The 13,824-nt window shown below is 50.1% G+C and overlaps 1 protein-coding gene across 1 annotated transcript in view; it reads right to left on the minus strand.

The window, feature by feature from the left end:
- Nucleotides 1-7,038: 7,038 nt before the first annotated feature.
- Nucleotides 7,039-13,824, minus strand: part of SLC16A10 (solute carrier family 16 member 10) — a 48,547-nt gene continuing 41,761 nt past the window's right edge. The window contains exons 5-6 of the mRNA XM_077301934.1: nucleotides 10,564-10,792; nucleotides 7,039-8,476 (exon numbers count right to left, since the gene is read on the minus strand). Coding sequence (XP_077158049.1) covers nucleotides 8,241-8,476; nucleotides 10,564-10,792 — 465 coding nt within the window. The 3' untranslated portion in view covers nucleotides 7,039-8,240. The remainder of the gene's footprint in view (nucleotides 8,477-10,563; nucleotides 10,793-13,824) is intronic.

A 13,824-nucleotide genomic window follows, 5' to 3' on the forward strand; every position in this document is an offset into this window, starting at 1 on the left:
TATTAAGTTTTCAGTAGGAGCAAAATATTAGCCACTGAAGATATGAAAAATGAAAGAGACATGTTATGTCTCAATGAAATATTTTAAACAATTTTCAACATTTTCCAAGCTACCATACCAAACATTCATATGGTTTACTATTACTGTCTGAATTACTTTATGTCGTGGTTCGGTCCTTGGTGGCTTGGGAACCGGACCGAACCCCGCCATCAGAGGCGCCCGCGATCACGGAGGTAGGGCATGGTGATCATAGGCAAGCCGGCAGCTGGGCGCCCCACCCGATCGTTGAGGTGGCAATGGCCGCTAAAGAACCTCAATGTCCCCCTCCACCTTTTGACAAGGGCCCGGAGATGGCCCTTTGTTCCAGGAAAATGGGCCATCAAGAACCCCGGAAAAACCTCGCATATGTGCATGAGTCATGATTGTATCAGCATGTTCCCTCCGCAAGTACTGGGTGGGGCAATACAGCCTAAGGAGGTGGGTTTTGTATAAAAGGGAGCTTCCACCTGGAGTTCGGTGGAAGCTCTTACTCCACACCAGCGGACTCCACGTTGCTGAAATAAAGCTTGTTCCTGTTGTATCGTTCACCAGGCCTGGCGTGACGTTTTCTTCAAAGGGGCACCCTGTTTTTTCAGTTAGCAAGCGGGTCCCCGACATCGTAAGAGCTTCCCACCGAACTCCAGGGTCGGCATCGCATCCGAGCGCTTATCGGGACGGATCCAGAGATGGCGTTTTCAAGCAACGGGGCGGTCTCGACCCCCACGAACCCCGGGAACATGAGTTTAATGTCCCCGGGAGATTTCCTCCGAAAATCGGGGGGCCAGGAGCAGCTGTCCGGGACCCCGAGACCCTCGGCAGCGGCGGCCAAGGGAAGGCGCCGGGCCATGGGGTTCCCAAGCACGGCGGGGAGCGCGCCGAGGTCTGGGGGGTTGGCCCCAACCTGGGACACCCAGCTGAGGCAGGCGCTTCGCCCGGTAGGACCTGAGGAATCCCTAGAGGACCTGCGGCGGGCCATGGCGGACTTGGCCAGGCGCTTGCAGGCAGCTGAAGCCCGTGAGCAAGCTCGGGCCGGGCCCGGAGGGACTGGTAATACAACGGCGGAGGGGATCGCGTCGAGTGAGGACGTCTCCAGCGACGAGGACGAGCCCGGCCCTGGTGAGCGGGCCCCGGACCCCGACCCGGAGCAGTTTTCAGTCCCGAGTAGGCGAGACGGCCAGCGGAGAGGCGAGACAGCAGAGGATCTCGGGGGAGCGGGGGAGCCGACAGGGCGGCGAGAGCCGGACCAACGCAGGAGCGACGTGCAAGGCAGGGAGCGGCACGGCGTCGTTGGGCAAGTTGGTAGCCGGTGGAGCGGAGCAGGACGAGACGGCGGACGCCGAGAATCCCGGATCCGGAGGGGGTCGGACTACTCTCCAAAACGTTCCCCCCCAGAGCTTAAGGCGCGTTTCGACGGGACGCCGGACGACCTCCCGCAGTTCCTCCTCCACGCGCTGACGCATGCCCGGAGGTATGGAGACCGGTATGAGGACTCCGAGGACTTGGTCTGGGGGGTGGCCTCGTGTCTCCAGGGCAAGGCGGGTCAGTGGTACCTAGGGTTGGCCGAGCGCGGCGACCCGGCAACTCGGGACCTGCAGGACTTCGTGGTCGCGCTCCGCCGACGATTCCAGGACCCCCAGGCTGAGGACAAGGCAAAGAGTCGGATCAAGGGACTTCGACAGGGTACTAGGGGGGTTATGGACTATATAGACATTTTCCGGAGGGAAGCAGGCAAGGTGTTCTCCTGGAACGAGGAGACCCAAATCGAGTACTTCCGGGAGGGCCTTAACCCGAAGCTCAGGGAATGGGCCGTGATCAAGGGGACGGAAGAAGATCTGTCTACACTGGAGGGGTGGTGTTTTGTGGTCGCCAAGCTGGAAGCCAGCCTGGGTTGGGCCGCCGCACCCCCCCGGGAGGCCAAAGGCGGGTCAGCCGAGGCGCCGAGACCGGGCCCCGACAACTCTCGCCCCAAACGACCCCCGAACCCCGAGCGGGAAAGGAGACGCCGGGAAGGTCTGTGCCTGAAATGCGGGGGGTCAGGACATTTCGCAGCAGCGTGCCAACGGCAAGGGGGGGAGGACCGCGGGCTCTCCCAGGGGGGAGGTGCGACACGCCCCCAGCAGGCACGCCGGGCGGAGGACCTCCGCAACGAACCGGGAAGCGCCCAGGCGACGGGAAACGGCCAGGACCTGCTGTAGACGGCGCCGGGCAGCAGGTCCCGCGGTGCGAGGGAAAACCCCTACAACATGAGGCGCGACCTCCGAACGTGGTAATTTTAGAGCTCCGGAACCCGGAGAACGGACTAAGTTGGGTGGGGGAGGCTCTTTTGGACTCTGGATGCGACCACAGCATGGTCCACCCCCAGATAGCCCGGGCTTTGGGGCTACCGAAGCGCATTCGGAAGGTTCCCCTGGTTTTCGTCCAGATGGACGGCAGCCCGATTCAGGGGGGACCTTTCGGGGAGGAGGTGGGTCCTATCGCCATCCACATAGGGGACCACCAAGAGCTGCGGTGGCTGATCCAGGTCCCCGTAGCGGGATATCGGGCGGTGTTGGGCCTGGATTGGCTGAAGGAACACAACCCCGTGGTGGACTGGCGGGCGGGGACCCTGAAGTTCGACTTGACGGTGGGTGCACGGCATCGGGTCCCCCACGAGAATTCCAGCCACAAGAGGACGGCGGCGCGTCCCAGGGGAGCGGCGGCGGCGCAGCAGGAGATACCAGAGCCCGAGGTCCCGCCAGAGTACCGAGACCTCGCAGCCGTTTTCAGCGAGCGGGAAGCGGACGAGCTACCCCCACACCGCCGCACGGACTGCGCTATCAACATCCCAGAGGGGGCGGTACTACCCAAAGGGCGCATCTACAAGATGAGTGAGGGTGAGCTCAAGGACCTCCGGGAGTTTTTGGGTAAAAATCTGGCCCGAGGTTTCATCCGGCCCGCTTCCAGTCCCATGGGAGCTCCAGTCTTGTTCGTCCGGAAAAAGGATGGGTCCCGACGGCTGTGCCAGGACTACCGGGGCCTCAACGCCATCGCAGCGGGGAACGCTTACCCCCTCCCGCTGATCCCGGATTTGCTGGCCCGGCTGGGCAAAGGGACTCTGTTCACTAAGCTGGACCTAAGGGAGGCGTACTACCGGGTACGCATCCGGGAGGGGGATGAGTGGAAAACAGCGTTTAACTGTCAATTGGGACAATTCGAATTTAAAGTGATGCCGTTCGGTTTAAGCGGGGCACCTGGGGTTTTCATGAGTCTAATTAATGAGGTGTTGCAGGACCTTCTGTTTCAGGGGGTGGTTGTTTATTTGGATGACGTCCTGATCTACAGCCAAGATCCCCAAGAGCACGTGACCCTGGTGAGGGAGGTGTTAAAGCGCCTGCTGGCAAACCACCTATACGTGAAGCTGGCTAAGTGCGAATTCCACCGTCCCTCCCTGGACTATTTGGGCTACCGCATCTCAGCCCAGGGCATAGCTATGGACCCCGAGAAGGTGCAGGCGGTGCTGGCCTGGGAAAGGCCCCGCACCCGGAAACAGCTACAAAGCTTCCTGGGGTTTGCTAACTTTTTTAGAGGCTTCATCCCCAGATACTCCTCCGTAGTGGCTCCCCTCACGGACTTGCTAGGTACCAAGGGGAGAGGTCCTCGCGCCACGCGGCCCAGCGCAGCGCTCGGCTGGAATGAGAAATCGGAGGCAGCGTTCCTGGCCCTCAAGCAAGCTTTCGCGTCTGAGCCCACGCTACTGCACGTCGACCCAACCCAGCCGATGGTGGTACAAGTCGACGCCAGCGACGCAGCAGCCGGGGCGGTTCTCCTGCAGCGAGACAAGGCGGGACAGCTGAGGCCGGCGGCCTACCTCTCACGAAAATTCGCCGAAACGGAGCGGAACTGGTCTACCTGGGAGAAGGAGGCGTTTGCGATTAAGTTCGCCCTCACCGAATGGCGGCATTGGCTGGAGGAAACAGAGGAGCCGTTCGAGGTCTGGACAGATCACAAGAATCTGGAGGCTCTCCGGCAACCGCGATCCCTGAACGCCAAGCAGATGAGGTGGGCGGAGTTCTTTTCGCGGTACAATTTCAAGCTTGGTCACATCCCCGGCAAAGAGAATTTCCTCGCGGACGCCCTCTCCCGTCTGCCGCATTATGGGGAGGGGTACGCTCCCTGCACCAGGTCCGTGTTTGGTGAGGAGCAGCTGGGACGGGGGGTCGTCACTAGGCGTCGGGCCAGGGAGGAATGGGAGCCCGACCCGGCGACCGCCCCGCTCCGAGACCGCCTAGTGGCAGCCTACGGGACAGACGAGGAGCTGGCTGAGCTCCGGGACTCTTTGATTTTGGACTCCGGTCTCTGGCGGAGGGGGGAGGCTGTCTACGTCCCGGAAGGGCTACGACGGGAAGCCCTCAGCCTCTGCCACGATGCTAAGACCGCCGGGCACTTCGGTTTCGTAAAATCCTGGAAGTTGGCCCGGCGGCGGTTTTGGTGGCCCAGTCTGCGGCGGGACACAAAAGCTTACGTCAGTGGTTGTCCTGTCTGCCTGACCTGCAAGCCGGGGGTTGGCAAGCCGAAAGGTCTGCTGCACCCGCTCGAGGTCCCGACCCGGCCGTGGTCAGTGATCTCCATGGACTTTATAACAGACTTGCCTCCCAGCAAGGGGAAAACGGTGATCTGGGTGGTGGTAGATCTATTTTCCAAACAGGCCCATTTCATTCCTTGCGCCAGTGTCCCCAGTGCTTCACAATTGGCTCGGATGTTCCTGGATAACGTGTTCCGACTGCACGGGCTGCCGGACAAGGTGATTTCCGATCGGGGCTCACAATTCGTGTCCCGGTTTTGGCAAGCTTTCCTGCGCCTGTTAGACATCGAGCAAGGGCTGAGCTCCGCTTACCACCCCCAGACGGACGGGCAGACCGAGCGGGTTAATCAAGTACTGGAGCAGTACTTGCGGTGTTTCGGTTCCTATCATCAAGACACCTGGGTGCCCCTGCTCCCCCTGGCCGAGTTCGCGTACAACAACGCAGACCACAGCAGCACGGAGATGTCGCCTTTTGCCGTCGTCTACGGGACAGACCTGAGACACTTCCCGGAGCTTGGAGAGGTCCCCGCCCGGGAATCGGCCGACCTTCGCGAGTGGGGGAAGCGTGCCGGGAGCTGCTGGAAGTCGCTGCAGGAGCAGCTCCACAAAGTCAAGGCAGCGCAGAAAGAGGACGCCGACCGGAAGAGACGACCAGCTGAAGAGATCCGACCGGGGGATCGAGTTTACCTTTCCACCCGGAACCTACGGTTGAATTTGCCCAGCAAGAAGCTAGGTCCTCGGTTTTTGGGGCCTTTCGAGGTCTTGGCCCCGATCAACGAAGTTTCGGTCAAGCTCAAGCTCCCCAAGAACCTCCGGCACATCCATCCCGTCTTTCACGTGAGCCTTCTAAAAAAAACTCCGGACGGTGACGTTTGGCACCCCGTGTTTTCCCCGCCAGCGCCCGAGGTCCTGCCGGGGGGGGAGCACCACGAGGTGGCGGATATCCTGGACTCTAGACTCCACAGGGGGAAGTTGCAGTACCTCGTGGAATGGAAGGACTTCGCTTTGGGGGACCGGGAATGGGTCTGGGCAGCGGACGTCCTTGCGCCCCGACTCACTGAACGTTTCCACAAGCGGTATCCTGGCCGTCCCGGGGGGTTGGAGAATGGACCTTTGGGGGGGCAGAATGTCGTGGTTCGGTCCTTGGTGGCTTGGGAACCGGACCGAACCCCGCCATCAGAGGCGCCCGCGATCACGGAGGTAGGGCATGGTGATCATAGGCAAGCCGGCAGCTGGGCGCCCCACCCGATCGTTGAGGTGGCAATGGCCGCTAAAGAACCTCAATGTCCCCCTCCACCTTTTGACAAGGGCCCGGAGATGGCCCTTTGTTCCAGGAAAATGGGCCATCAAGAACCCCGGAAAAACCTCGCATATGTGCATGAGTCATGATTGTATCAGCATGTTCCCTCCGCAAGTACTGGGTGGGGCAATACAGCCTAAGGAGGTGGGTTTTGTATAAAAGGGAGCTTCCACCTGGAGTTCGGTGGAAGCTCTTACTCCACACCAGCGGACTCCACGTTGCTGAAATAAAGCTTGTTCCTGTTGTATCGTTCACCAGGCCTGGCGTGACGTTTTCTTCAAAGGGGCACCCTGTTTTTTCAGTTAGCAAGTGGGTCCCCGACACTTTATAGGGTTGACTAGGCTACTCTCTTTCCCAACTATTTCAAGAAAGCAAGATATCCCAACAGGAGGCTAGTGATGAGCCAGTTCCTCATAATTGTTGCCAGTCCCCACTGACATTCATCTAGTCAGTCGGCAGAAGCAGGCCAGCAATATGGGGCTGGCAGTGATCTTTGTCAACCCAGAAGTGCCAGCACCACCCTAGTGCAATGAAGGTGCTTCTAGATCATGTTGGAAAAGGCATCATGTGGTGATGAAAATTGCAGTTCAGTTTCCACCTTCCCTATCTCCCAGTCATTGTTATGCCATGTTCCTGTTTCACAAACTTAGATCACTCTGTAGAAAGCATAGCAATCAATCTGTAGCCAATAGTGATCGAGCAATCTGAAAGCAGCTTACTAAGTAGAAACTTTCTGTAGGTTCCTTAGAATTCCTCCCAAAATACCTTGTGCATGCTGTCTCCTCAAAGGAGCACTAAATGGACTTCCTTCCATTAATAGCTAAGGTTTCCCATTAAGTCTTTCTATTAGTCTACCTAATGAGAAAGGTGCATTGGATATTTACTGTGGCAGGATGTTTTCAGGAAACTGAAGCTATTTCCAAGAGAGATGCCATATATGATGAGGGAAGCATAAAAGAAAAGATGTATACAAAATACAAAGGCAGGTAGTGGAGCATTTACCCAGGTACAGGTTCTACTGGGGAAAACGTGACATGCAAAATATGAACGTTCCTATATTTGTCTCAACATTTATCTTGGGTTCATTCCTTCATCTTTAGACCTGCTGTTGTATAAATGGAAGATCCATGTACACAGGTTAGACTTGTAACCAGAATAATTTTATTGTAATCTTGAATATATCCTTAGACTTGAAATTAAAACCGATATAAATTTTAGCTTTACAGTGCTATGGGCCAAATGGAACGATGTCCAATTAAAAAAACCTAATTTCACGGAACCATTCATATTAGATACAGCTTAACATTACAGGCAGCTTATTAAAAATAAGTGCTTGAAATGTAATGCCTAGGAACTAAAATAAGATACAGGGATAGACTTGGGGGGAGGAGAAGTATATTTCTTTCCACATAGATATGAATAAGCACTTTAATTACTGAGATACAGTCAAAGAAGCACGCCATAATATTTCCCCAGTGCAGTTGAAAATGTGAAGATATATAGAAAGATGGGCCCAATGCCAAATTAAGAAACTGAAGATATGGTATAGTCATAGGCATGTAGAAAATGTCAATATTGCATTATAAAATTATGTCGCCTAATTTATAACAATGACATAACATTTTTCAGATATAAACAAGCTAGAAGACCCTTGCACTTGTATACCCATTCCTTCTTTCTACCTGCCACCCAGCTTTCCCCCCCACATACTGCAATATAATTTAAAAGACTTCTTTTGTGGCAAACCACATGTATTAAATCTGCACCACAAACTAAGGTTTGCTTGATTCCTACAAACCAGAATTCCCAGCTGTGATTTAAGCTGAAAGCCTGTGCAGTGCCTTAACCCACTGAAATCAATAGGTTATGCACACTTAACTCTGTTTAAATTGTAGAGGAGCTTGAAAACTCTGAATACACACACACACTTAAAATAATTCATAAAACATTCATAATATGCTAAAATTTAAATCAAAATTAATGTAGTAGCACTGGAAGGATGCTTTAATAAGTAGGCAGAATTTTCAAGTTCCAGAAATGCAGTAAAAAATCAGCAAACACTCCTGCCCAAAACACAGTTCTTACATCCGTTCACACAGAAGGCAAATGTACTTTGATACTACAAACCTGTAGAGGATAAGGAAATATGTTCTGAAACCTGAATCAAGCACAATTTTAAAAACATTCATTATTGTTAGCAGTTTGGTTTTAAATGACACTATTACTTTGACAGTTTATCGGGTCTTTGCTTTCAAGTACAATCATATGGTACTTCAGTTTACAAGTAGAAAGCTAGTCCTTATAAAAATAAGTTCAATCTGGTAGAAAAAATATGAATAATTAAATAATTGTTTCAGATTCTTTGCATTTTTTTTCAGCCGAGTCCAACATGGCTAAATTTCTAATTTCCAGCATTTTCTCCATAGTTTCTCCATCTACAGGTCTCGCTTGTTCTTTGGCTTTTTCCTTTGCATGCACCCAAGGAATGAAACACAGCACAGCTCCTCCAATAATAGGGGGAATTCCTGCTAGATAGAATGCTACATCATATGTACCTAGGTAATCTCGTAGTATACCTAGGGAGAAAAGGAAATAAATATTGTCAACGTAGCAAAAACTACCCTCAAATTGTATTTTCACTATGCATAGTGACAAATGGAGATACTATAATGTGAATTATTATAATCATAATAATCAACCAGTCTAGATTATTGTAACACTAACATGCTATTTGCAAGTGAGATGTCATAATTTTAAAAGCCATGAATCTTGATTTCGTGTGGAAAGATGGTGAAAAAAAGTCCCAATTCTGGGTTTTATGCCTAAAAGTAAAAGTCTTACCCCTCTCCTAGCAAAAACTCACCCATTCTTCATTCTGCAATTATAATCTTTCTCCTGGACTTGTTTGCACTGTTACCATTGTTACAATTATCAGTTTTAACATCTTTATGCACCCTCTGGCCCAGCTGGTCCGGACTGTCATCAATATACGAATGACACCCAGGTCCTCATAGATGGCCGCCCAGAGTCCCCCTGGATACATTTGCCAATTGTTTGGAAGCTGTAGCTGGGTGGTTTGTGCAGTCAACTGAAGCTTAACCCCACTAAGACAGAGGTCCTGTGACTGGGAAGGAAGGGGGCAGATCAGGAAGTGTGTTTACCCGACATGGCCGGGGTGCAATTTAGCACTGCACCCTGTGCTAGTAATCTGGGCATGATCTTGGATGCCTCACTTATCATGGAGGTGCAGATCACTAGAGTAGTACACCTGGCATTTTTCCAAATTTGCCAGGTTAGGCTACTAGCACCCTACCTGTCCCTGAAACACCTGGCCACTGTGATCCATGCAACGGTCACCTCCAGGATTGACTTCTATAAATTCACACGTGGGCCTACCCTTGTCCATGATCCAGAAATAGTAGCTAGTGCAAAATGCAGCTGCTATGGGTTCTCACAGGTACACCATGAAGGGCCCATATCCAGCCATTGCTGAGGGAGCTGCATTGATTGCCAGTTGCAGCCCGGATCAAGTTCAAGGTTCTGGTTTTGACCTTTAAGGACCTTTAAGGCCCTTTGCAGTCTGGGCTCCATATACCTGAGAGAACATCTATCATGTTATGTTCCCCACAGGGCCTTGAGTTCTGTGGATACTAACTTGTTGGTGATTCCTGGTCCTTGAGTTCGTCTGGCCTCAACCAGGGCCAGGGCCTTTTTGGTCCTAGACCCAACCTGGTGGAATGAGCTTCTGGAAGAGCTAAGAGCCCTGTAGGAGCTGTTACAGTTCCGCAGGATCTGTAAAATGGAGCTTTTCTGCCAGGTCTTGGGTTGAGGCCGGTGTATGGGAGATCACAGGGGCCCCTCTATAACCAAGAACTATTGGCATCCCTGAGAATTGGAGCCCTGAGATGCTGATGGAGGGGAGACATGGGTGGATAAAGGAGGGGGGGGGTTATTTTTTATTTTTCTCATTGGCAGAATAACTTGTTATTTGGTTTTTATGGGTTTCATGTTTTTGTGTATTGGGGATTTATTCTATTGTAACCCACCGTGAGTCATTTTTGATAACAGCAGGTAAGAAATCTAATAAATAATACCACTGGACTTTGGGGAAAGTTTTTTTAAATCAGTAATTGCTATTGAATTACAGCAAAATGTTATAATGATCGATTGGCACAATCAACTATTTCATCTTAATTCCCAGCTTTCATTTAAAATAAAGTTTCTACCTATTTCCACAGGAGGTGAGATTGTGAGGGCATCTCAGTTGCATGTGACTACTAAATTTCATAGGAGCCATTTATGATATCCTCAATAGATTCTATTTTGACTAGTTAAAGCCTATTTAATTAAAATTTATTTATAACTCCCAAGTAGAAAGCCACCAATTTCTATCAGGAATTTATTTATTTATTGCATCTTTATACCACCCTCCCGTACAGCTCAGGGCGGTTTACAACATAGGTTCATTGCATATATATGGTCCAGTATGAAACAGTACAATATACTCCAGGTACAAATGTTTATACCATTGTTTGAGCATGCCTAGCATTTCCAGGTGAACAAACACTACAGGAGCATAATAAATTAATCATTGACTTAGCAAGAGAGATAAACTTTCATTACTTTGGTGATAAACGGTTAAAGAAACAGTCTTTATCCTTACCTGCAATAGGTGGACCAACTGTCATTGGTATTGACATAAAGCCCAAGAGGAATCCAATTGCCTGAGAAACATCCTTTGCACCGACTAGCTCAAAAGCAATAGGTGCCATAATGCTAATAAAGCAGCCATCAAAAATACCCATGAAGAGGCAGACAGCAATGAGACTTCCAAAAGAATAGCACAGTGGAATCATCATAGACATCAGGCCAATGAAGAAAAATGAGATCACCTAAACATCAGGAAAGATAAAGTCTTAGATCACATTGGCAGATGCACATAATGAGATTCAGGTTTCTTAATTGGTGATAAATGCAGACTTCATTTATTGCACGTTATATCTCAAAATATATATCATTGGTCTTTGCTGGGATAGTCTCAAATAACAAAGGAGAAAAATTAATATTCACTGGGGGATTCTGAAGAAGTCCTCCCAAGTTAAACAAGACCAATGGAACCCTTTCAAAACAAGAAAAAATGATAACATCAAGGGATAACCCAAGAATTACAGTCCATTTCCAGACTACAGAGATCAGTTCTAGAGAAAATGGATGTTATTGAGGGTAGACTCTAGGGCAGTGGTTCTCAACCTTCCTAATGCCATGACCCTTTAATACAGTTCCTCATGTTGTGGTGACCCCCAACCATAAAATTATGCAAGTGTTCTTTCACATAAATTAAACCAAAACTGACCAAAGGCATGAAGATCCATTGTTCATGATTGCATATAAATTGTTTTTTTCCTGAGGGTTTCTCAGTTTAGTTCTGCCTCTTGTCCCGCCGAGCTGCACCACCACCTGGAGCGCCTGGCGGGAGACTGTGCTGCACTGGAGGCACAGCTGGAGCAGCTGGCAGCCGAGCATGGGTGGCTGCAGGAGGAGTGGCAACAGTGGCAGCGCTCCCTCCCCCCGGCCAAGCTGCTCACCCTGCTGCAACCCCTGTGAAAGGGTCATTCGACCCCCCAAAGGGGTCTCAACCCCCAGGTTGAGAACCTCTGCTCTAGGGTCCCTGTCTTTCCCAGGCTATGTCCCCAAATCTCCACAAGTTTCCCAACCTGAATCTGGCAGCCCTATCCCTCCATCCCCTGCTGGTGGTCAAAGCATATGCCTCTCTATGCTTGGGAGCAGGGGGAAGCCACCCAACAACTTTCAACATGACATGGCTGTACCATGGCAAACCTCATTAAATAACAAAGTGAACTTCTTGCAAAAGTGTGCTCAGAAGGTTATATTCAAAACCATATACAAAGCTAGAATTAGGATAATAGTTTTTTGTACAAAAAGGATAATTCACTGTTGATCTAAGTTCTCCTTTATTCAGAGTTTAATTATTATAGTTTTCTTGGATACATCTATAGTTGACAGACTAGGTCTAGGAGTTCAATGCTCAGAACTCAGTTCTTAAGAATGTAGAACCCCCCCCCCCCTTCAGATCAGAAGAGGGTTGGCCCAGTGGTTTCAACAAAAATACTTGTATTCTCTTGATAAAAATTTGTCAATCAGGTACACAATAAGGGTCTAGAATTGCAACTCCAGGTTGAGATCCTCAGGCCACACAAGAAGGTTGGCAATCCTATATGGAAAGTATATTAGTAACAATACCTTATATTTGACATTAGGTTGTTCAACTTTTATCCACTTTCCCCCCCAAAAAACTCATCTTTCTTCCAGTGTCAAGAATGGGAAGACAGGAACTTTTCTTACAGTTGTCAAACTATCCAAAGAAGACTTATTTAAGGTTTTAGCATTTTTCTAGCTTTTGTGGTGATAAGACATTTGCTAGTACATACTGGAGGAAGAACAACATTTACAGCAGGGATGGCCAAACTGTGGCTCTCCAGATGTGACATCTGGAGAGTCACAGCAACATACAGGCCACATGTGAAGAGTCATAACATAGAAAGCCCAAGCAACATATGGACATCTCATTCCAAAAGCACAAGCTGGAGAAAGCAGAAATCTTTCCTAACTGTAATTACTTGTCTGGTACTAGAATCAAACTGAGAATGGTTAGATCAAGGATTTGATAGCAGCATCATGAAACCTAAAGCAGCGTTTTGATCTGGAGTATTTTGCTGAGCCTATGCACAGAATTTGTTAATTGGTGGGGTGGTCTTTTAGTGATTTATTGATGGGAAACAACAGGCACACCATGAAGTGGCTGGAGCCGGTGGGAGGAGGTTTGATTTTGGAAGGAGGTTCCTGCATCAGTCTGTGCAGCCTCTCCCCCTCCTTTGCAATCTGGGACTGCTTCTTCTGTCTCATCTTAGCAAAAGCTCAGGGGTCAACTCCTCCAACTGAGAGAAGAGCTTTCTGCGAACCTCTACCAAGGCAGAGTTTTAGAACTGCACCATATACCCTTCCCCACACACACACACACATACACCTTTCTCTGAAGCATTATGCTAGTTTGAACAATACCATCTGGCCTCCTTTCAGGCTAGAGATAATTTTTGTGAATGTTTCTTGGGGGGGAGGTATTTGTACTCACACCCACTGTCATTAGCCTGCAGCATAGGCCCTTACCACTCCTTACTTGCCATTGGCAGATTTGTCCTGGGGAGAGGCAGGTGATAGCAGCAGCCGCCAACCTTGTGGCTAGAATAAAGGGAAACCACTGGACAGGCCCATAACGTGGCAGGAGGTGAGGAAATTGGCCAGGCCACAGAAGTAGTGTTTCCTTTGTCCATCATCAGGTCCTGGCATTCTTGGAAGAAACTTTGGCTCTTGATCCATACCAGTCTGGCCATGGAGTGGAGATGGCACTGGTTGCCCTAACATATGATCTCGGAAACCAGCTGGATTGGGGTGGGTCGGCCATACTCATTATGATGGATCTGTTGGCCACATTTGATGTGGTGACCATGAGTTGTTGGTCCACTGCCTCACAGAGACCGGGATACGGGGTACAGCCCTTGGCTGGTTACGTTCCTTTCTCCATAACCAGAACCAGAGGGGAATGAACTATCGCGTGCCTGTAGTCTCCCTTGTCGAGTTCTGCAGGGGGCGGTGCTCTCTCTCTCTCTCACATACACACACACACACACACACACACACACACTTTTAAACAACTTTATGTGCCCTCTGGCAGCCCATTTATTTTGTAAGTTGCTTTGAGTTTCCAGGTAGTGAAAAAAGTGTAGTATAAACACCTAAATAATTCACATGTAGATTAAAAGGAAAGAAAAAAGGCAAATAACATGCTCCATGGAGCTGATAGAAAATGTCCATTGGTCAGATTATGGTCTCCTTCTCTCAAACTGTT

Source organism: Paroedura picta, chromosome 1 (genome assembly GCF_049243985.1).
Source record: "Paroedura picta isolate Pp20150507F chromosome 1, Ppicta_v3.0, whole genome shotgun sequence".
In the NCBI taxonomy this organism is placed as follows: Eukaryota; Metazoa; Chordata; class Lepidosauria; order Squamata; family Gekkonidae; genus Paroedura; species Paroedura picta.